The sequence below is a fragment of the Embiotoca jacksoni genome, unplaced genomic scaffold, assembly GCF_022577435.1.
Source record: "Embiotoca jacksoni isolate LCO1_2020_lvr unplaced genomic scaffold, fEmbJac1.0.p SCAF_14, whole genome shotgun sequence".
Lineage (NCBI taxonomy): Eukaryota > Metazoa > Chordata > Actinopteri > Embiotocidae > Embiotoca > Embiotoca jacksoni.
Genome location: NW_027185274.1, coordinates 977,108 through 1,002,009, shown reverse-complemented (window position 1 = coordinate 1,002,009; position 24,902 = coordinate 977,108). Strand labels below are relative to the sequence as shown.

The 24,902-nt window shown below is 39.5% G+C and overlaps 1 protein-coding gene across 2 annotated transcripts in view; it reads left to right on the top strand.

The window, feature by feature from the left end:
• The window catches only part of LOC138196970 (ubiquitin-associated and SH3 domain-containing protein B-like), a 48,059-nt gene that overhangs the window by 12,638 nt on the left and 10,519 nt on the right, over positions 1 to 24,902 (top strand). For both annotated transcript variants that reach the window (XM_069147375.1, XM_069147374.1), the window contains exons 2-4: positions 21,681 to 21,734; positions 23,177 to 23,363; positions 24,316 to 24,514. In XM_069147375.1, coding sequence (XP_069003476.1) covers positions 21,681 to 21,734; positions 23,177 to 23,363; positions 24,316 to 24,514 — 440 coding nt within the window. The remainder of the gene's footprint in view (positions 1 to 21,680; positions 21,735 to 23,176; positions 23,364 to 24,315; positions 24,515 to 24,902) is intronic.

The window sequence follows — 24,902 nt, the reverse complement described above, 5'->3', positions numbered from 1 at the left end:
CCCTCTGCACCGCACTCCAGTCATCCTGCTGGATGACTGGAGTGTCATGATTGGAGAGGAAAATAGATCTGACGAGACATTTAATTACAGGCTTGATTGGATGTGGATATCGCCGTTAACGAGGGTCTCAAATAACCAGACAGTAAATGTCGGTTGCATTTTCTCGTTTTAGTGAATCTTCGTTCGTTCTTCCTCCTCCCTCCTGTACTTTATAGCTTCTAACTCATTGTTGCAACATGGCCAAACACACAGTAACAAAGCATCAGAGTGTGAAGAATACCTGCTTTTTCCTGAGACTCAGGGTGAACACACAGATTTGGAGATAAAACGCAGCTTCTGCATGACTGCACTTTAATTCTAATGTTACATCATATCTAATCTAAAGCGACATGCAAAGTAAAGTGACGCTTCTTGACAGGAACAGCGACCCGACCTTTCATGCATTGTACTCATACAATCTGGATCCGAATGTCAGAGGTTGTGAGTAAGACCATTAGATAGAATATTTATAATGAGACGGTGTATCATGCCAGAGAGGAAGTTATCCCTTACAGTTAGTTACACAAGATCATTTTAAACTCCAGTCCTTTTGAACCTTTAAAGAAGAACAGAAGGGGCAGAAACAAAACAGATCCTGCTCAATGCATTAATACCTCATCCTTGCTTTTTATATTAAGAACTTTTCACCTTGAGATAAATACAAATTTCCACAGAAATAGAAAAATATGGAGGTCCCACCAGGAAGTATCAATAGTTGCAATTAATTTGAACATTAAATATTTTTCTGTCTACAAAGACTTTTCTGTACTTGTTTTGAATATAAATAATTTTATGAATGCGTGTCATTTAAGATCAAAGCAGCATCTATTTTTATCAAGAGAACATTTTCTTTTACATAAATACAACCCTGTTTTCATCTTTGATTTGTAAATTGTGGATTCTGACTTCAAATGAAACATGAAGAGTACATTTGTGAAATATTGAATAACTAAATGTTAAATGAGTAGCGATTTAAATAAAATGTATAACGGAAACTAAAAATTGAAATTAAATAGTTGTCAGAAATTATTAAATGTCAAGGCACTGCAGTTTTGTCATTTCTTTGATAACTGCAATGTATTGAACCTTTAAAAAAAAAAAAAATGTTTTTTCAAAATTATGCAGATGTCCATTTTAGTTTATAGTGGCATTATAATTATAACATTGGCCAGTTTATTTGCCCCTTTTACATGTCTCGTCTCAAAATAATGAAAATGTAAAACCTTTCTTTGATGTTTCTTTTTACAGAATATGATGGCAAGTTTTCCACTAGGCTTGAAAAAAGGTTTTATATTCAGATTCAGAATAGACCAAAAAAAAAAAAATTGTGTAAATGTGCTAAATATGTTTATGTAAATATAATTTTTGTGAGTCGGCAAACATAGACATATGGCATATTGTCACTGCATACTGAAACAGGAAGATATAGTGGGGTCGTGGAAGATAATTGATTTTAATCCATATTGATTTATAAATAAAATAGTTTTTTTGAAAGTTCCATTAAACATTCAGACTTGATTTGAACTGAGGAATTAACAGGATATTTTAGACTGTGTTTTAGCTTATTTACAAATATTTCAAAAGCTGGTAACAGGAACAGGATCAGAAAAATAACCAATAGATGTATTTAATCATATTATAGACTGTAAATTATGAATTTACTGAAGGAAATGGTGCATCATCAACACGACGGCAAAGTCTTCAAAGGTCACTGTTAGATGCTTTTGCATATGCACTACAGAATGCATGATATGTGTTGAATAATGTATGTCAATAATCCCTCAAAGGAGGGGTTGTTTCAATGATCAGAAGCAAACCTGAAGTTATTCATTCATTCATTTTGTAGCTGATGCAGAACATTTGCAGTTATACAATAACAAACACACCCACATCCAACACCTTTATTTTCAGATGGCATTTATTTAACACGTCCTGCAAAACTCATTTTTTTTGTTTCTGAACTGTGGAGGATCTTGTAAGGGACTGTAATATTTCTATTTCATTGCAATAACCAAATACACGTATTCCTAAATGAAAAGGTTTTAAAAGGTTTTAACATTTTGAAGTGTCATCCTTTCAACTGCACGTTGCATAAATGTCCTGTAAATATTACGCTGTTCTGAGGCGACCTTAATGTCTCTCACTGAGCACATTTGGCATGTAACAGTTCATGCGTGTGCTTTCAGCTGAGTGAGATGAGAACAATTGTGTTCATCGCTCCATTAAGTAGGAATATGGTTTACTCTTTTAGAGTGAGATGGAATTCATAATAGGTCGGACAGCGAAAATATTTAACAAGGGAAAGAACTGATGTACAAACACAGCAAATAATCCTTTTTTTTTTTTCTTTTTTTTTTTTCATTCAATGGATGTTTTGCTTAAAAGATGTCCCATCTGTAGTTTAAATACTATCTAAAGTTTTCCAAAGCAACTTTTAATCTGTTTGTCTAAAACATATAGTCAATAAAAAAATATGTTCCAAAAAATGTGACAACTCACTCGGTCTCTGCTACACAGAAATACTGTACTTATATATATAACAGTTTATTTTTATGATGAAGTCTTGTTTTATTTCCATCGTCTTTTAGGCACTGTATATGAACTCTTGCATGCTTGAGCAGTCTTGTTAAACTGTGGCGGTGCCCTGTCACACAACCACAACTGGGCTCACGGTCTGAATCACTAAACCATGTTAACCCTTCAGCTCATTTACCCACGATTGGATTGGATATGATGAGAAGCTAAGAAAAGGTTGCAAAATTGTTATATTGATACTGAACAGAATTATTATCCAATTTAAACTCTAGTTTATTGCTCAGTTATATGCTTCTGGAATTGACATCATCATCTAGCACACTCAGAGTGAATGGGATCCTTGATGCACTTTGCCAGAGAGGAGCCTGATTGGTTGAATTGGTCGGTATTGTGAAGAATGCAAGTATGTTTGATTGCGGCTGATTGTAAAGTATTACTTGTTGCAGTGATGTTTCACAATGTGAAATGCATTAAGAACATAAATCCAAATACAGTAGAACCAGTGGCCAAAAAACAGGATGCAACTTTAATCAAAGCAATTCAGATTTTAACTTCTTGTTGTTGTTGTTAAACTGTGACTGTCCTTGCAATTGTAATTATGATATGTAGATTATATTTCCAGACAAAAATGTAAGTGCACGTTGATATATTTTTTATAATGGCAATATTGAGACTGTTGTCTAGAATTTTTTATTTTTTTTGCTCTCCATTAGTGCCTGTATGTGTGTGGACTCATTTATCAGCGTATGAATATGTGTGCATAATTGGAGTGAATAAGCTGTCTGAACACTGAACAGCGTCTTTCTCCAGAAAGGACCAATTAAGATTAATGAGTTTGGAGGACAAACAACTCAGAAATGAGTTGTGGAGAATGATTCTTATTGTCTCCCTGTAGACGCCGACAAAAGGCTCTAAACCCACAGTTCATTTCCACCATGAATAACAAACAGGCTGAATCGCCCCTTATTGCTGAGCATAATTAGAGTTACAAACCTTTCCTGGAGGCAGAGCTGGCCCAGAAGCACGAGTCATATCACCGCAAAACCAAAAGCTTCGCTCTATCTCTCTCAATCAGGAGAAAGCGATGGTTAAAACACTTGTACAATGTAACATATAACAATAAAACAGACCTACAATGAATACAACTTTAGTGAAGCTTATGATGTTGTGTTTTTCCTTGGAGTATGTCGGGTTTCAACTCTGGGTAATTAACATGTTTAGTGGTTTGAGTCTTGCTGCCAGTTTTGTTTGGAGCATGAAAGTGATTCATATTTAGTTAATTGTCAAATTGATAAATTATGTAAAAGTGAGAAGCCAGTGTTGGCTTTTAAACAGAATTCATTTATTGTACTAATGACTCTCCTGGTCGAGAAATGTTTGTTCTATGGTACAGTATTTTGTGTATTGTTATCTCTTTTTCAAAGTTATTTTCCAAAAACAGATACAGAACAACGGCTAGCTGCAAACAAAGACAGGAACTCATCCCGTTTCATTTAACATGTTTGTGAAATACGCCGAGTAATCAAAGGGAGATGCAGCCCATCTCGTTAACGCTGCCCAACAGCCGGCTACTAAACCAGCTGGCTGGCCAGTGTTATACTGCCTTCAAATGGCGCTCGTGAGCTTGTGGTTCTAACATGGGAAGTTGTGTGCATGGTTCGCTCGCCAATCAAGTGGTGAAAACACCTCTGCTGGGCAAGAGTGATATGGGTGTTGTGCAGTAGCATAATGACTGAGGGAGAAGACGAGGCCGTTGGGATCGTCAACATTTATCATTGACCATTCGTAGTTTTCTGCTATAAAGTTGGAGGTTTGGAGAAGCCTTCTTTGTATCCTCGTCACACTGCAACAGAGCAACTTCAACAGCATGAGCCATCACAGTCTTTGCTGGATCTGCCTCACGTTTCCTTTTCAAGGCTGCTGCAGGACAAACGCCGTCTGAGTGGCGACTTAAAGTTGATGTTTTGGTGTAAAGCGCAGCACCGTACATTTTACAACTTGAGATGCTCATTCCACCGTTGTTCAGTTCGAGCATCGGATATACTTTAAGCCAGTTAGCCTGAAACTTTATCTTTGGACTGCTGCTTCTTAGTGACCTGACAGTTTTCTGTAATATATAATGTTCTGTAAGTATCCGGAGGTTTAACGTTAACTGTTCTTCCGGGTTCCACTTCAGATGGTTTTAGCTACAGTACGTTTTAGCCAGCGGTCCGTGTTGGCATGTTTATAAGTTCACATTGTTGAAACGTGTGTGTGGAAGACAAAAAATACTGCAACAGCAGAGGGTGCTCGTAGCCTTGTAGGCAGAGACACGCAGCCTGCCGAGTCCAGGTCGTAAGTCGGTCCGTCTGATACAGCGCCCCCTGCTGTTGACCCTCATTCTGCACTTTGCATTTGACGTAGCTGCAGATGTCAGCGGGGAATTTCCCGCATTATAAATGCTGACTTTGCGGGTCTCAATGAAACGATGCGCTACAGCAGCAACCCCGCAGCAAGATTCAGGCCCTGATTAGTAATGATCCCCACAGAGCTCGGTAACACTGCCAGCTAGTTTACTGACAGCGTTACCTTACTGGACTGAATCGCCTCTTTTTACTGAGCTTCTTAGACTTTACAGACACAAACAACTCAGCCAGCTGTAACAATAGCATGTGCAACATTTTTAAGTGAAATGAATGGAGACTAGTTAGAATAACTGTCTCAATTTGCATACCTCTGGACTTACAGTACACCTGCTATTTTAAGTGCTAAAATGACACTGATATGTACAGCAACATGCAGTCCACCATAAGTACTCAGAGTCTTCTTGTTTGGTTTATAAGCAAGTGTCCCATCATGTAGAGGGAGAAACATCCATATCCCTGCATGCTAAACTCAGTCATCCATGCAGAAACACACACTACTTGGAATGCAGCCATGATTGCATTTGTTCATAATGCCTTGTAGTCTGAGTGTGTCAGCCAACATCCCAGTCGGAAAGTGTGTTTTCATGAAGCTTTAATAGCTGCTGTCAAAGGGGGGAAGAACAAAACCCTGCATATTTAAAATGGTCACAAGTTGGCTCAAAATATAAGGTATCAGCAGCTTAAATAAGAAAAAAATCTTCATGGGGATTTGCACTGTGCTTAAGTTACCAGCTTGAGCTGAAGTGTACATGTGTGTACTTTTGTCTGGCTGCAGGAGACTCCCTGGAACAATGTACAGTAACACAGGAAAAAAGATTTATCAGTTCTATTATTGTGAGGGCGGAAGTTTGTATCCCCATCCGCCACACACATCACAATGCTGGCTCGGTATAGCAACAAAGTCTCAGAGAACAAACACACACTTCTGCCAATTTCAACCAGAGCTACTTAAGCAGCTTAGGAGCAACCTTGGAAAAAAAAAAACCGCCCATTCGCTGCACACACTGCAAACACGCTGCCAACACAAAGCACAGACATCTTTCTGCTGGTATTTTCAGAAGCATGTTGGCCTGAAAGTTGGGGTGGATTGAAGCGGATGGTTCATTTTTTTTCAAGTCGGTTTATCCTTCGTAGAGTAGAGCCATACCTATACGGTATGTCTTTATAATCTAAGTTCATGGTTGTATGTGAATATTTGAACAATTTAATTGACGCATTTAGAGGTTCCTCACATGTTGTATTTTTGTTTTGTATCTCACAACGTCATAGTAAAACGTTGGCCCAGTTGCCTGTAACATTTCTACGAATTTGTATCTCTTTTTATAATTAGGACGTAACTGGCAACAGAGCTATTTGAGTTTTTGGGTTGAGATTGGGTTCAATTGTATTAATAGATTTAGTTCATTGTAAGTCATTCTAGTTTTGTTGTAGTGCACACGTACAGCAGCCTGCTGATGGTGTGACCTGTGATGATTTTCAGACCGGCAAGAAAAAGTTGAAACGTTTGCTATAGTAGGGGTATCGTTTATGATGATATCATTATCAAATGTAACATGATAAAAAATAATTCATCTCATGATAAGAAATATTCCATCTTGTTGATGTAACGATGTCAGATGCTGCGAATGGCTGAAAGCATCTATTTTATTCAGAATCTGGAACTCACTCCGAGTTGTTGTTGTTCACAAACTAATGAACCAACACACAATTGTTTCAGTTTTTACTGAATTTTTGAAGGCAAACTGTTACGTTCATGCTGGCATGTTAAACCGTAACACTTGACATTTGAATACGTCATTTTACGTAATATTTTTCAGTATTTCATCATATAATGGAAAGTATTATGGTTGCAGAAATACCCTAAGATATTGTAACATTATTTTAAGGCCATATCACCTCCACGTATTCTATGGTTGATCTTGTATCAAGGAATCTAATTTTTCTTGGATGCAGGATTTTCCTGCGACTGCCAGTGACCTCAATAACGCAACATATTGATTTTAGTTGAAATTTAACGAGGAAAAATAAATATGCTTGGAATTTCTTTTTCCTAGATATAAATTTTATCTAAAGTTTTTTGACATTTAACTTGTCATTTATTTGTTATTTAATCATTAATAAATCACTGTTAAAAGGTTGCAGTTTTTTCTCAAAATTAGTAAATCATCTGGAATTATTAATGTTACTAAATCATTAATAAGAAGTTTTCGTAATAATCCATTAAGTCTTCAGCCGTGAGTGCTGGTTGTCTGTCAGTAATGGATAATAGATGTTAGTCGTCTGTGAATAATAATCAGAGAGTGCAAAGCTTTAAGAGATGTTTTGCTGCCTGACTGATTTATAAAGCTGTGAAATTAATACCAATCAGTAGTAAAACCATTCATTACAATCTATAAATCCTATAAAAGGATAGTGTGTGTGTGTGTGTGTGTGTGTGTGTGTGTGTGTGTGTGTGTGTGTGGTACTGGTAGGAAACAAGAAATACCATCAGTGTGCTTCACAACATCCTGTTTATTTACAGGATTATTTTAAAACCTTTAGATTTAATCTGAGCGGGAATCTCTCAGGTTTAACTGCTTACAGATTATACACACATGCAGCCTTGCAGTGTGTTAAGGCCAAAAACCTTTTGGCATCAATGTTACAGTTTTAGATATGTTTCTCTGTTCTTGTGGTGTGTGTGTGTGTGTGTGTGTGTGTGTGTGTGTGTGTGTGTGTGTGTGTGTGCGTGCGTGCGTGCGTGCGTGCGTGCGTGCGTGCGTGTGTGTGTGAGATACTGTGGTGAGCTGCCTCAGCAATCTGTTTCTGTTCATATACCCCTGCTTGTATGTTCATGTCTCTGGAGTGCCGTGTGTGTGGCCGTTTCCATGTGTGCCTCTTTTGCGAATGTGTGTATTGTGAGATTTGTAAACAGGAAGTGTGAGGATGCATGCAGTCGGAAGACACACAGAGCCATGTGATTTCCCACAGTGACAGGACTGCTCAGCTGAATGAGGCTTGCCGAGAATGGATGGTGCGGTGTGGTGTGGTGTGTGTGTGTGTGTGTGTGTGTGTGTGTGTGTGTGTGTGTGTGTGTGTGTGTGTGTGTGTGTGTGTGTGTGTGTGTGTGTGTGTGTGTGTGTTCCTTTTACATGGTTGGGTTCATTTGTGGTGTATGTAAATTCTGGACAGCTGATAAACGGCGTCTGAGTTTTAATTATAACAGCGAAACATATTCATGGCTTTTAATCCCATTGGTGCACAGAGATGAGGTTAAATGCTTCAGGCAGATGGTCCGACATGATCACTTTTTGTATTCAAAATATAATCAATCAAAACTGCATCACGTCCATCAAAGTAGAAACAACTCTGCATTTTAACATTGGCCCGGTGTGTTTGCTGGAGTGTGGGGGTGGGTGGGTGGAGGAGGGGTGGGCGGGGGACATGTGTCAGTGCAGTTGGTGTTTCCACATCTGTTACTCTAGTCTGTGGAAGCACGCCAAACAAATGAAGGTTCAGCAGTTGTCAGGCAATACAGGAAGGGGCTCAGAGCATCCTGAATTAGCCGCCATCCACACTAAGACAACTGGGCCCCTTGGCAACTGGTTACCAGCTCCATTAAACCACCAGTTTACCTCTTTGTCTCTCTTCAGAGTAAAAAAAACACAACATAGAGTTTGATTGCACTCTTTAAAAGACACGATGCATTTAACACTTAGGTTTTTACACAGATTATCAGCCTCATTTAAACTTTAAATACACTCATGTGGAAGTCGCTGACTGATAGCCGCCGTATGCAGCAGAGAGAGGACAAGTGCTGCTGGCTCGAGCGTCACCGAGGCTCCAAGTACAATTTAATTTCCCCCCCATCAACCGGCCTGATGTTTCTGCTGCACGGCGCGGTATTTTAACTTTGTGTACGCTGCTGCACACGATGCTACACACTGGAAGTGTGCGTTGTGCGGTGACTTTATTGGTACCGTCAAACAGGACATAAAGCATGAAGCACGTCTCTAGAAGAGCTTGGAGTCTCCATCTTCGATAGAAATACCAGTTTTTGTGTTCTGTGAAACACAACTAAATAGGAATGTATCAACAAATTACATATTTTAAAGATAACTCAACCATCGCTGTGGCAAAACCTAATTCATCAAGATTTGTACATGTCATTTATGGGTTTTTTTGTGTGAATCCTACAATTTAATGGCTTTCCAGAAAGTTTTTGTGTTTTCTTTCGAGGTCCTTTTTATGGTTAGGATGATTATGATGTAATCGTTTTTTTTAGGAAATGTCATGAATGTCAGATGTTCAGGCCAAAAACAGCAGGAATGTGTTTGTCTTCTTAAACAGAGCTTTAAAAATCATTTCCATAGATTTTTGTTTGCTGCTGCTGACAGTGTCGGATTCAAAAAAACGTGTCAAAAATCCCCGCAGCATTTGTCTTTTTATTTACACATGTCTGTTGTCTGTACAACACAACCCACCTCCGGTCAGCTCAAGAGATTGGGCGGTTTTATCCGTGCAGCGGCTAACGTAGCCTCCAGCCGAAATGAGAGGCGGGCTGAAGAGTTCTGGTAAACTCACTTCTTCCTAACTCCACACCCCCAGATTTTCTTTTTTCTTTTCCAAACTCGCAGCCCCACATCGCTGGAGATCACTTGACATTAATCCGACGGCACGCAGCATTCCTCCCCGACACGCTTTGATGTGTAACATCCTGAAAGCCCTCTTGAAGATTTTGTCTCTGTGGTCATTCTGGACATTAACCTTCGTTAACGGAGGTCTGTATGACCCGTAAACAGCTTTAGTTTGAAATGAAGATCACCAAAGTACAGCACTATGAATCATTTATAGCTGGGTTTTTTAGCCTTATTATAATACCTTTATGACACATCTCTGATTCACAAACTGACACCAAACATCAGTCATGGTTTATTTAGATGTGGAACATTTTGGGGATTACAACTGAGTGGTGCGGAAAATAAAAGATAAAAAAAATATAAGTACATGAAAGCCCAGGTTTTCTTGTGTTGAAGGAAAAGGGATTTATATTCTCAGCATGAGTCATGTTACTGAATGATGACAACAAAACTCCATTACACAGGAAATACTTTTTTTTCTTTTTGTGGTGGATTCATAATTTAATCTTGTAAAATATTGAATACCTATCCCACGTTTTCAGTGCTCAAAGTGTGTCTTCACAAAAAATCTTTAAAAAATACAATTTGCAAACTTCATTAAACAACAAGAAATTGCAGTTTTTGCGTTGTTTGCTTGAAATAGTATGATACCGTAGGGAAGACATAAACCAGGGTGCTAGGGACTCCTTTTTCATAATTATTCTCTTAAGATAATTATGTTTTTGACGTACATTTAGCATGTAACATGAGATAAATGAATGAGATGCAGGCTTCTAATTTGTATATATTTAAACTTTACTGTTTCTTAAATGCAGAAGAAATTCAATTTGTAAGTGAACACGTCACTGATATTTATTGTATTGCATTGTTTTCTACACTTTAGCTAAACCCAGTGGTCAGCTGATGGTACAGCTCAGTGTTTTCTCCTTAAATACACCATTCACATACAGTACAGCCACTACAAGCCTGAGGTGTTTACACCTACATACATTTATAGCCTACACAGAGATAGATAGAGAGAGGATAGATAGATAGATAGATAGATAGATAGATAGATAGATAGATAGATAGATAGATAGATAGATAGATAGATAGATAGATAGATAGATAGATAGATAGATAGATAGATAGATAGATAGATAGATAGAGAGAGGATAGATAGATAGATAGATAGATAGATAGATAGATAGATAGATAGATAGATAGATAGATAGATAGATAGATAGATAGATAGATAGATAGATAGATAGATAGATAGATAGATTTTAGTGTTCATGTTTAGAAAAGGTTCTTTTAATCCGTAAACCTGCTAAACCAGGATACACACACTCTTTTTTTCTCTATTGTTCATCATTACCTGTCTAGTATTGTTCAATATGTTGCTTTGTTAATTACCATTATCTATTGTGCATTGTGGTATTCCTCTAACGTGCTGGTTTTTCTAGTTCAACATGATGTGGTGCACGATGTATAGGCCTGAGCGGTGTTGCGTGGGCGTGTTGCTCGCTGCCTTGTCTGTTTCTCTTCCTGTCTCTGTGACTCAAGCAGTCAACAGAGGATCTCTCTACGGTTGGAAAACTTACTTTCTGTGGGCGAGAACGAGAGAGTAGTTTTCTCACAATAAAAGGCATTTCACATGATCGATTGACTCTGGACTTGTTAATTAGGTAACAAGTAATGTTTCAGAGCTTTCTGAACCTGAAGCAGAAGTGAGTTTTCAGTCAGAATTCGATTATTGATAATGATAACGTGTGAATGTCATGTGGTGCTTTTGACCAAAGAACAGCTATAACAGCTGGAGGTGGAACGTCTGCCCTCTTTGATATTTTAAGCTTGAGAAACTCCGGTGCAGCTCTCGCAGGCTGTATTGAGTTACATCTTTTTCTCGTCTTTTTTTATTGGTGATGGGGAAAATCGTCATCAAGGGACATTTTGCTACAAAGAGCTGTTATACAGTCGACTCTCAGCCCACACTGTTCTGCACACTCACAGGTGGAGAGCCTCCAAGAGTTTTTGTTGGGACTGTGAGGCGGTGAAACAGCTGTGGAGCAGTCGGTGTGTCATGCAGGGAGTGGTAACCACCGGAGCTCAGCAAATGCACCGGGCTGATGTTGGCCTTAAGAATTCAGTGATTTTTAAGGGCTGCAACTAAGATTCATTTTTATTGATTGATGATACATAATGTGAACATTTTTTGAAAAATGGGTTCAATGTTTTTTTATAGCCTAAATTGACAAATTCAGAAGCTTTTTATTTCTCCAGCCATTACTATAAAACCTAAAAGTATTAAGTTTGCTAAAATTGAAGGCCTGAAAACAAGAAAATATTCAAACTTGAGAAGCTGGAACTACTAAAATGTTGACTTTTTTTTACTTAAAACGCGCCTTTTGGGATTCATTAATTAACTAAATTGTTGATGAATAATTTCCTGTCTGTCAGTGGTCGTGCTGCCGCAGCATTTCTCCATGTGAGAAAATAAAATATTTATAGTCCTCTTGATCCCGTTGAAACTCATTTACATTTTTTAAGTGCTTGAAGATCCAATGATCTCTAAAATATGTTTCATGCAAGAGAGCCAAAAAAAATCAAATGCAATTGTCAAAGTTGTCATTTTGACATTATGTGTATTGACTGATTCACAATGTCAGGTTGAAGCCTCTTTTGATCCGCTACCATTTGCCCTGTTAAACTTTAAAAAAAATTTCCCCTATATATAAAGTATATACCTACCTACCTACCTCACTACATTAATACAAACCCAGCCTTCACTTTATTTGTATCAAATTAAAAGCTCTCTAGTTTGTCAGTAAATAGAAACCCTTTTATTATGAAACATTTCCAGGAACCTGATGTGACTGAATTTGGAGAATAACACTTCAGATGATTAAACCAGAACAAGCGATGAAAATAGCAATATTATATTATAGATTTTATTAAATGACACTGTTGGAAATACTAACTGTATGTGAACTTGTCGCAAAAGGTTACACAACCACAGAAACAGCAACAAATTATTTGTGCATGCGCCCATTCAAGCGCTCCTACAAATGGGTCACAGGTGCACTCTTGTACTTCAACAAATAGTACTTCACTGCTGCTGTATCAATGAATTTATGCAGCTGTACCTAATATTGTGTGATCCACCTTCAAGACTGTTATTACAATATGATAAATGTAAAAAAAAATTTTGGTAGCTACTACGACACGAGCAGGGCTTAAATTTCAGAGTTTATAGCCCATTCTGCAATTTAACAGTTTGCACACGGTGGATATTTAATCAGTAAATTCCAGCATTCTAGTTTGAATGGGTATAAATAATCAATACATAATATCTGATATAATAATACACATATGAAAGCGCAATTATCTATCATCTAATACATTCTTTGTGGTGTCAGACGAGGGGTAGCGTTTCTAAAATCTTGGCTGCACTGAGTAAACTAGTGTCAACAAGAGTTGTAGTTTTTTTTGATTGCTTGTACTCAGCAAAGATATACTGTAAACATCCTACACTGGACACACACGTACAATTTATACTGTTCTCACCATTTAACTGTGGGCTTATCGGCACATGAGCATAAACCCCAAAATGACTGCCTGCACAGTCGATTACAGGTGTTCACCAGATTATTGGCTCCAACAGTGTCAGTCAAGTCACTGTGGAAACCCGAGTGACGTTTTATTATTGCCCGTTTTGGTGCAGCAACCAGTTGCAGTTAGCGTCAAAGCCAATCCCGTTTATCTTTAATGCTTTTGTATGTTCGTCACTGCGGTTGCTCTGTCATTTGCTCGTCCATTAATATGTAGCTTTATTGCTAAAGTAGTGTTGTCTTTGGTTACCAGGATTTCACCAGCAGACCTCTAACCAACTAAAAAAAAGTCACAATCACAACTAATAAGTGAAGACGCTTAATAATCAGCCGAACTTGTGGCTTTTCTAAACCGTACCATTGAAATATGTCCGACCTTCACGTGTCCCTGCAGTTTTAGTACAAAGCAGGGCTTGTCCGATAAATAAATGACGGTTATATCTGTGGTTGAAGTTGACAGCTTGATTTTATGCTGCGACTGCTGGTCCTTGAAGCCACCGACTTCTGCTCAGCAGCCTTAAACCGAGCAGCGTCGAGGGGGTTGAAAGCATGTGCGCGGAGTTGCACCGTCATCATGAAGGCGTAGGGAGCGGTGGGTACAGCCGGCCTTTGAGGCTTCGGCGAAGCAGCTCCTCCGTTCCCAGCAGACCGAACCGATCACTCCCCGCTTTGATCAGAAAACCTCAGGCCAGGCTCGTCTACCGTCAGCTTTCTCAACACATTAAGTTTGATTCCTTTCATGATTCAAACTAAAAATGAGTTTGCTCCCACAAAAAGCTCCACGCTCTGTTTACATAGGATCCTCCTCGAGTCCCCGCCAGCCTCTAATCGACGTGTTTGACTTAGCTAAGGGCTCGCCTTTTGAAATAACAAACCCACAGCAGCTATGGTAACCCTGAGGGGCAGCTCTGGAACAGGAAGTGAAGTTTGTAAAGGGGAATCCAAATACACAAGCTTTTTCTTTTCTTTTCTTTCTTTGTGTCTCCGAAGGGGTACGAAAAATATGACTCATATTTTATGACCTTTGTTTCTTTGCATTTTCAGTTCTCACATATTACACATTTCTGAAACAACCCTGCAGGTAAAAAATGAAATCTTATAAAGGCAAAAAAACCACCAAAAACTGACATCATGAACAATTTTGTTTCAAACGCAGGAACTTAACTGTAAAATCACGTGGGAAAGTATAAATACATTTATAGATTAATAAATGTAATGACACAATTGTTTTAACTGTCCTCTCAAAACATCACGATTTAGATCTATGAATTAACTCCAAAACATTTAATGGGCACCAAGCTTTCATAAGTCAGAGAAAAAAATGATCACGGCTGTCTTAAATCAGGCTTAATCCTGAGTTTAAACACAAATATTATCCCATTGAAAGAGACTGGTACAATAATTGATGGTTTAAACCTGCGTCATGTACCATTGTGCCATTGAAAGAACTGATGCCGCCTCCTGATGTTCTGACAAGTAGACCGAACATGGTGAAGCAAATGATTAACGATACATCTCGGCAAAAATATTTACGAGTCTCTTATTACCTGACACCATCTTATCAGACTCACAAATATCTAAACCCTGCTTAAGACTCAATATTTGACAGAAAACCAATCACACAAGCTCTTGGCATAGAGTTGCATTATGGGAATTGTAGAACCCAGATTTTTGGAGATTGGCCCATAAAAAGGAGTGAACATCAGAATATCTCTGCTTCAGCTGCTTTCATGTTCATCAGAGTTTAATTTTTAAAACCCATCTACCTGAGCCTCCTAACTTTATTAAACTGAAATAGTCACAGGAATGCTCCTTTAATCCATCACGATAACCATTTTACTACTTGCTAAAAATTGCCCATCCTGCTTTTCCGTATTTACATTATAACCACCAGTAGAGAAGATTGATTCACTTTTATTTAAACATGGAATACAATATACTAAAAAGCCTTGCGTGAGAAGGCCTTATTTAGGTTCACTAACCGGTTACACCACATTTAGCGCAGTAACGGGGACACTTGCTCAGCGCTGTGGAGGAATTTTGGCTCGTTATAAATCCACTTCAGCTCGGGGACGTTTGTTTACTTTTAGTTTTGAGTTTGGATCTGGATTCTTCCGCCATTCCGATGCAGAGGTTCTCTGGCGGTCATGTTGCACACTCGGACTCTGAAGGTCATATGACGCAGAGCAGCCTCCTCAAACCGAGACACCCTGCCACCACATGCAAAGGGTCTTAACGTGGAATGCGGTGTTTTTATCTTCCCCAGACATAACAGCAGCCTCGCCAGCCACCCAGCGATGACTCATCTGTTCATTGAGCAGAAGTCTCAAGAATTTGTTGGAGTGTTAGAGAACAACTGTTCCTCTCGTCCAGCGATACTTTTTGGCCGCGCTGCTCGTGTTTCTCAAAGTGGAGTCACACTGACGCAGGTCTGCAGGAAAGTCGTGCTATTGACTTCCTGGATGACTGCACACGTTTGTCTTGTAAATACAGCCACTTGTGCACAGACCAAATTACAAAAATATTGTACAGAAGCCAAAAGTACTGCATTGTACTTTCGGCTTCTGTACAATATTTTTGTAATTTGGTGAAGCCCCTGAGCTTTAGGATGACAGTTGGTGCAATTTGTCGGCATATTTATTCCTAAGAATATCTTCCGATGGTGTTATGAGTTGACTCAACAGCCTTTGTGGTAATAGCCTCAAATTTGCGTGTTGTGAACGTGGGTGGCGACAGTCTTACAGCGTATCATTATGAGATTAAATACTCAATATGATCATTATTCCAGCAATTGTGTAATTATTTGTTGATTCAAAGGGCTCGTAGCTGTTTTGTTACCTGTCTGTCTCCACCTTTTTTTTTCTTCTAAACTTTTGCAGCTAAGTGCTCATTTGATCCATCTGGGCTCCAGTTGATCAATATAAATGAAGTAGACATGGAGACAAAGAAACAAAAGCTCGTTATACACTATAATTATACTGGAAACGGTGATACAAATTTAAGATTAGATTTATTGTCTGTATTTTTTACTTATATTTTGCAAGAATATTTGCTTTAAGAAAGGAGCATTATTTTAATTGCCAGAATGTTACGTACAGTAGGTTTTACGCACAGGAACACTGCCTCTGCATTTTAACCCATCCGTGAGCAGTGAACACACACACACACACACACACACACACACACACACACACACACACACACACGCGCCCACACACAGAGCAGCGGGCAGCTGAGACGCTCAACCTGCAGCTACAGCCTGGTAAACCCGAGGCCGCCCAACCTCCCCCCTCGAGGAGGAGGAAGAGGACTCAATGGACGCAAAACCAAATTGACTGAGGTTGCTGGAGTGCAAACATCCCCGAACACAATAGAGCTGCCAACGTTAGCCGAAAACTCAGGACCGGCTTCTACTCATTAGAGAAACACTGCACAGTGAAAGCTTTATGTTTACATAACCCCATATTTGAAACGAAGGCTTTTCGTGTCATTCGGCTGGAAGAAGCGGTAGCAGTGTTGCAGTCATGAAGAAAGAACTTCGCCATAACGCAACACCCTCTGTTTACCTCTCAGTTCACATAGCGGCGTTCACAGTTAGATCGTAGATACAGGAGGCTGAAACACGTTTGTTTTCGTCGACAGACTGGCGAGCTTTTAATTTGAATCAGACAGGAAGTTGTGGTGTTTGTCCGACCAACGGTGTCATTTTGATCTCAGATCCAGTGTTTCCATTCAAACAGAAGCCACCTTCAATAATGCTGAGAATTGCTCCGATTACCGAAGTCTCATTTAGGGGTTTAGTGAGTCATCTGTTGGGATATCAAAATCAGATTCACATTGAACATTTAGTCAAATTAAAATGTGGCAGATTTATGCTCATCAGTGTCTCAAATTCAGTTCTTGAAGTCACTTCTGATGCAGCAGCTCTGAGCTGCGTATTCGTCATAACAAACAAGGAAGCGGAAAAACCGACTTATAAAGGCAGGACTGTGGTCATAGGTCAGAGGTCATTTTCACTGACGTCAATGTGGGTGACTTTATTTCATAATTTCTAACATACACAGAGTTTAATTTGAGTTTCTACAAGAAGTGAGACTCACATAGTCGAACACGGGGACAAATTAAATGTCAAACGTCTCACAGGATTCACTTCTTCTTTCCACATCGTTGTGAAAGCCCGATATGTTTTGGTCAGATATCGTGTCGTCATTAAACACCAAATGAAACCCAGGTGGCAACGCTTACTTTTTACGTCCTCCCTGATTGACTGTTGGTGTGTGGGGGTATACGGTGAAGTAGTCGAAGGCCCTTTCTCAAACCGCTTCCTTCAGACACTGCTCTCTCCTCCCTCTCGGTGATTCACACACACACACACACACATGTGCAGTTGCTTCATAGGTCTGCACCTGTGGCACACAGGAGCTCCATAAAACCACAGAGAGCCTGACTCCGATGCATCTGACTGTCCCTGCTGTGGTCAGAGCTGCTGCTTTACTGACTGCGCTGCCTGAAAATAGCTTAGTGCTTTTTATTCCTCTCTGGTAGAGTGTTGGTTCGACTTCCGACTGTACATATGGCGTCAAAAAAAAAAAAGCATGCGATGCATACAGTACGATCACTTTCAACAGACTGACTCAACTCAAAGTGGTAAAAAGCCCTGTTAAGCAGAACACTGTGAAAGGAGTCATTGCAGTGTCCCGTGATGCTCTTCATCAAGTTTCCAAGTCTGATTCAACCTGACAAGAATAAAGTTCACAAGATTTGAATCAACAACAGCTTAAGTTCAACAATGTCATAACTGGTTTAAAATGCCCATATTGGAGAGACACTGTTAATAACACGTTAAAATGTATTTTTAAGATTAAAAATACAAGTTCAAAGCTATTATTTGCCATGAACTATATATTGCAAACACAAACCCGCTAGTTCTACACATTCTATTAAATGTTCCAAATAACAACATCTGTAAAAACAGCTGCCATAAAGACCTGTATTCTAAATTAAAATGTTTATTTTGCTATATAGAGTGTGATTATTATATTATTTATTTTTGCATTTCAAAGTTATTTCAAATGTACTGATTTGACCTTTAAAGCTGCAGTCATAGTTAACAATTAATAGTGTTTTTTGCCAAAAGGGTGCAAAATGTCTCAAAAACAAGCTGAAAACACACCACTGTCCCAGTTCTTAAATAAGGTTTCAAACATTTTCGCTAAAATCAGCAGAGAAAATTAGCATGATTTTGGAGTCGTATATTTGGCCACCTGACAATATAAACTTTTGTCCTGGATAGTTGCTGCGGAAAAAAAAATGTCCAATGATGTTTAAAATAGTCACTGGTTAAAATGATAAATTCATAATACTGGAACATAACAGAAGCAAATCTTCTGATTTTTTTCATTCAACAATATTGTCAGCCACCTCTGAAGACCCGTAATAATGAAACACAGTGCCAACACACACCTCCGCCCGGGCCGGGGGGGGACATCCCACAGGAGTAACATGTCATGCTGTGCTGAGGAAGCTGCTCGCTCTCCAGAGACGAAAACCACGTTTGCATGTACAAGTTCTTATCTCCTGAGTGCTGCTTAATTAGATTGTGCGGCTCTGATGTGAATAATCTCATCTGCTGCTCGTCCTGCTTATCAGGCAAACCTCCAGGTGCTGCTGAGACGAGGGAGGCGTGAGCGGGCCAATCCCCTGTTCTCTCTGTTTCTTTCATTTAAACGCGTCTTTAATCTCCGATAATGCCTCACACATCCCAGCGAATGAAAACTTGTTGAACTGCCTTGGAGAGACAAAAGCTAAGACATCTGTCCTCACCATCAGCTGGAACCTGGTTTTCTTTCTTTGCTTCTGACTGTAAAACGTAGAAGTTATTCAGCCAGGAAAACACAGAACAAACACGCAGGAAACACAGTGATGCCATAAGAGCCTCTAAATGGATGAATAACTCTTATGAGTGACGTGGAGTTCCTCGTTATGGTTGAGAGGAGTTACCCCTCTGTGGTTTGTTCACACTTAATGTGAAAGAAGCTGATGTGAATGTCGGGCCTACACAAACATGCTGCTTTGAAGGGTCTTACGAGGAACTGACGCTTCCTCTCACTTGTAATCCAAATTGTTCTGCCCCCCTCCCACACACACACACACACACACACACACACACACACACACACACACACACACACCCGACTTAGTATGTCTTGTGTGTGCTTTGCTCACATTTTGTCTTTATGTCCTGGCGTGACATAAAATGCACAATTACTCACTGGTACACGTCAACCTTTCAGGGCAAACAGTGGGAGTGGAAAGAATGATCAAAAAAGTATCCTGTTTAAATGCGTTGTGGGTTTTTATTGGAAAATAAAACTGAGTGACAAAAAATATATATTATTATCACCGCACTGTAAATGTAACAAATGTAAATGTCCACTGAACAAAAATGACATCATCATCCCTCAAGTCATTCAACCGCTCCGAATGTTGAATCATTGAGTTGCCTTTCCCAGTTACTCAGTGGTATTACAGCATTCATTAATGATTGTACACTTAGGTGTGTCAGGTGGATTAGAATCAAATTTAATATTAGTAATTACATCTGAACCATTCACACTCTGACAAGCCTAAATATTTTAAGACAAAGTCAGTTCGAAGCCGGCCAAAATTATCCAAGCTCGTACGCAGGTTAAACTCACCAAATAATGACAGAATTAAGTGAATTGTTCAAGAGTTATTTCTGAGATTAAAGCTGCTCTCACCCATGTTTTTATTTAAAAAATGAATCATATGAATATATACAGTTTGAAAGGTGCCTTTTGTAGTGACAAACCTGCAGACAGTGATCTCTCAGCTCTATTGACAGTTTAAATACTGCATCTTTAAGCTAATTGTTTTGTGGCTGCAACTTTGAAGGTTTAAACCACAGACTGTGTTTTAAAATGGACTTAGTCTACAAGTCTGAAAAGGGAAACCAATTGGAAACCCCCTAAAGTGCAATACCACTGAGGGCCATTAGGGTCTGGTTCCAAACATCCCCATGGCTTCAACAGACTTCCATTCAAAAAGCTCCAACTTCTCTCATGAAATATACAGTCAATTAATTTCTTCCACAAGTCACTATGGTGCCATTCACTAAAGTCGCTCCTTCTGATCAGTGTTGTGATGGTCCTTCTGAAAATAATTCCATCATTAATTAGATATTAGGCCTCAAAGAAAGGGATGTTTGGGGGCATGCCGGGTTTGATTGACAGGGGTGGGGTGCAGTCAGGATGCTGGTATAGTTGTTATAGGCACGTATGGTCTTCTCATGTTCTCCGCCCCTCACTCCTCCACATTTCATCTAAATATGGTCAACAAAAACACCAAGATGGCGTCAACCAAAAATTCCAGAGAGGAGGCTTCAAAACAGCAGTTCAAAAATCAGAGGATGATCTCACAGTGCATAGCCACTTGGTTTAAACTCAGAGTCTTATCAACCTTATCTTTACGATAAATCCAGGCTTCGCTACCTGCCCAACACCAAACATCAGGTAGATAAAGTTAGCAGCTGGCTGGTGAAGAGAGAGAACTTATAGCACCTCTCATTAGTAGCTAATGTTCTGCTGAAAGTTTAAATAAGAAACATGCGAACACTTTCAGCCGACCAGCTTTACCAGGTGGTGATGTGAATGTAATCGCTGTTTTTTAAAATCAGTTAATGCACCTTTAGAGATCACATATATTTCCTAAATATTCTTACAAAAGGAAAAAAGTAATTCTCTAATCATCGGTGCCTGATGTGTTGGTTGTACTCATACAAATGTGAAAAAAAAGAAATTCAAATTAAGTGATGTTAAACAAATCAGTTTGAACATATTTAAGTAAAAATGTCTGACAATAAAAGTTGGTTGTTTTTGTTAATAATTTTTTTAGTGAAATAATGGAAATTTTAATTCCCACCGCTGCCAAATGTACAAACTAGCAAGGGGGAAAAACTATATTTCCATCCGACATGTTGACGTTTCTGAGTCGACAGTTGCTGAATTGCTGTTTATTTATATTTATATTTTCACTTCAGCCATCAAACCAGGAAAAGTTGAATAATTCCCCCCGTTTTCTTTTTCCACTGACATTGTTTGTACCCAGCTCCAGTGGCATTTCTGTTCTGTTAACAACTCTCAACTTTTCCATATTATTTCCTTTCTCTTTCAAAGCGCTCTCGTGCATCTGTTTGCAGAGTCAGAGTTTCCACAAAGGTGTGTGGATGCCGAGCTCTTTCACTTCCAACATTAACCATCTGCAGCCACAAAGTTCTTCAGCACACTAACGAGAGTTCGTTTAACTTGCTCACAGGCAGAAGTCGAAGAGAAGATGTTTCTCCGGGTTTTACCGTCTTCACTCGTCACAAACTCTGACTGCACACTTTTCCGAGTACACATGACTAACTTGTTGAAGATGTAATTAGATTGTTGTTGTTTTTTTTAAACTGTATGCCTTGTGCTGTTTTACAGAATCAAAGCTGTGGTGTCAACTGGAGGTCGGAGCGTTCAAGCAGCATGTGACTGGTAAGTTTTCAACAAATGTATACACTGTACATTCACATACACACATCACAAGTCAGGGAAGGAAATGTGTCACACTGCCCTCTGCTGTACAACGGGATGACAGTATGTAAAAAGATGCAGGTTTCAGGACTTCTTGATCTTGATTTTGATTTAGTCAAACACTGAATTTAACTGAAGTTCGGATGTTAGTGATTTTCTCTCTCGTGAAAAACAATGCAACTGTAATGCCAAAACCTTAAATAATATTCTATTAATTAATATATATTATTGTTGTTCTTGTTTTTTTCCTCTATTTAGCCAGATAAGCCCCCGTAATGTTGATGTTGGAAACCTCATTTGATAGATGGACTTGTTCAAAATGTCGACATATAAAACAAAACAATACAAAATCAGATAACAGATGAAACTACAAACAATGATAATTATACAAAATGAAGGCTAAAAGTGTCGGACTAGTACACAAGTAAATACTGAGTAGTTTACATTAGTGTCATAATAATTCTGCCAGAGATATTATATTCATCCATTTGAACTGGTTTGAGTTGACAGACTATTCCAAGTGATTCGAGCAGAAAAGTCTTTCTTTTCCATCTCGGCCTATGGAGGCTTTTTGGAGCCAACCTCTAGTGGCACTCGGTGGTATTGCAGTTTAAGGCACTTCCAGCCTCATTTTTCAGACCTGGAAGTTACGTCCACTTTTATATACAGTCAGTGGTAATAACTAAGAATATGCATCCATGAGCCTCCTTGAAAAAAATGTGAAAATATATCTTTCTGCATTTACCATTAGTTTGAGTTCAGCGAGCTTTGACTAAAAATGATAAAAAGCAGTAGTAGTTTATGAAGTGCAACTTTAAAGAAACAAAAATCTACTGCTATACAAAACATCTGCAGAACAGTGAGTATTAATTCCAAACACATTAGCTGCTAAATTGTTTATGTAAATATGATATAAAACAGGCCAAGCACAGAACCTTAAGGTACTCCATGAAGTACAGTGTTTGGCGCTGTAGTGCCCCGTATGAATGAAAAAGTCTTTATGTGAAGGTATTTGGCAACACCGACTCCCACAAACGATTGAAGCACAAATAACATCCCTCGAAATGTTGAATGAAGGCCAAGGATTTTATTCATTAAAAATCTGTGCTGCAGGCGAGAGCAACGGTACAGCAGGCGGGGAGGAAAGTTTTCTGTCCCAGAATCTCAGCTCAAAACAGGAAATGTTCCAGTTAGAAAAGAAGCTGTAGGGCTCCCACAGTGAGCCGTTCGTACCGCCGGAGTCATTTGCATTCAGAACTGTGTACTTACCCACTTCTTCTTCTAGGGTTTTGTTTGTGCCACCAGTTATTTCTTGAAAAACTGTGCCACATAACCTAAACACAAACGTAAAAACAAAGGTTATCCCGACAGCGCGGCGTGAGACTCTTCCATCTGTCACGCAGGCTGTTTTCCCATGTGGACGATCCGTTTCTGGATGACCCGCTGCCCAGGGAGTTCGTCCTCTACCTGCGGCCCAGCGGGCCCCTACAGAACCAGCTCTCCCACTTCTGGCAGCAGAGCCGGGTCACTTGTGGCAAAAACAAAGCCCACAACATTTTCCCCCATATCACTCTCTGCCAGTTCTTTATGGTGAGTTAAACTGAACTCCAAATGAACCTTTATGGAGGAGGATGGCTTAAATTAAGAATTCATCTGAGGTTGTACGGTCGTGCGCCACACAAAGTAAATATCAGTTGAATTCTTGATGTATGAATCTCTTTTTTTTTTTTTTTTTCCATTCTTGTGTGTAAGGACTCTTTCTGACATGCAGCTCATTACATAAATGTGATGTGCGGTCTCATGTCTGTATAACAACCAGAGACAATTTATGTAAAAGACACAACAGCAACTGTCCCAAGTCGGATCCAGCACATTAAACACGTTCATATGCAGTCTCCTTTATGCTAAACTTAAATCGCATATCTCATTATAAAAATGTTGCTGATGCCGAGATATTTTAAATGACATTATATCAATGATAATCCATTTAATATTCTATCTTAAATCCACGCAGTTGGCATGAATACAGTTATTTCTAGCTGAACCTGCAGCATTTAAGCAACCAGGAGTCAATGTGAGTCGATCTTTAAAGATGCTCTGTGGAGGTTTGTTGTTTTGTTCACTTTGTGTGTGCATCCTTGATGAAGAGATGTGCTGAAATGACATCCTTTCTCATAAATCATTTGGCCATTTCTAAAATACTGCTGAAATCTTCTTCATTCTTGTATTTATTGACATATTGCCACATTTCAGTGCACGTTACTGCCACTAACTCTCAGTGTGGAAAACAGGACTGTGCATCACGTCGCCCAGATACCTGCACGCATGCATGTGCCACTTTGTGCGCAACACTTTACAAACAAAACAGCCCATTTCCAATCCTCAATCTTCCGCAAGGTACCTTAAATACAATTTAGAATACATTTGTTTGTGTGAGGAAGCGAGTGGAGCGCTATGAACTGTCTAAAAATGTGTGTCGCTCTCATCATATTTAAACAACAATCCAACGTCATGACAACCGACTCTTATCTCTTGAACTTAGTGTGCGGACCACAAAGTGGAAGCCCTCTGTGAGGCCCTGCAGGCCTCTGTGCAGCAGTGGCGGGGTCGGTTTCCCAGCCCGCTGCCTCTGGAGCTCTACACATCCTCCAACTTCATCGGCCTCTTCGTGGAGGAGCAGGTGGCCGATGTGCTCAAGCAGTTTGCGGCCGACTTTGCCACCGAGGCCACCAGGAAGGCAGGTAGGAAGGCCAGGCGTGAGGGATAAGTGTCGCACATCGTACCCGCAATGGCCCGGGCGTGGATCATGTTGAAAGATCCTGGCTTGCTCGTCTCCCATCTTTCACCATCAGTCTTCATCAAGTGGTGTTTTTGCAGCATGTCAGTGTCGGCTCAGGATGTTCGCCGTGTAACGCATCGTGACCGGCATTGTTTTTCCAGCAGTGACAGTCGTTTCATTGGTGCAGATGGCGTTCATGTTGGGTTATTAAAGTGCTCGCTCAATCTGTCGCTGTCACTGTGTTTTTAAACACAGGCAAAAAATTAGAGCGACTGCCAAACAGTATTTCAGGCAGCGAAGTGCCAAGTCAGATTAGAGGCCTGGTGTCAGCGCTAATGCTCTGTCATATT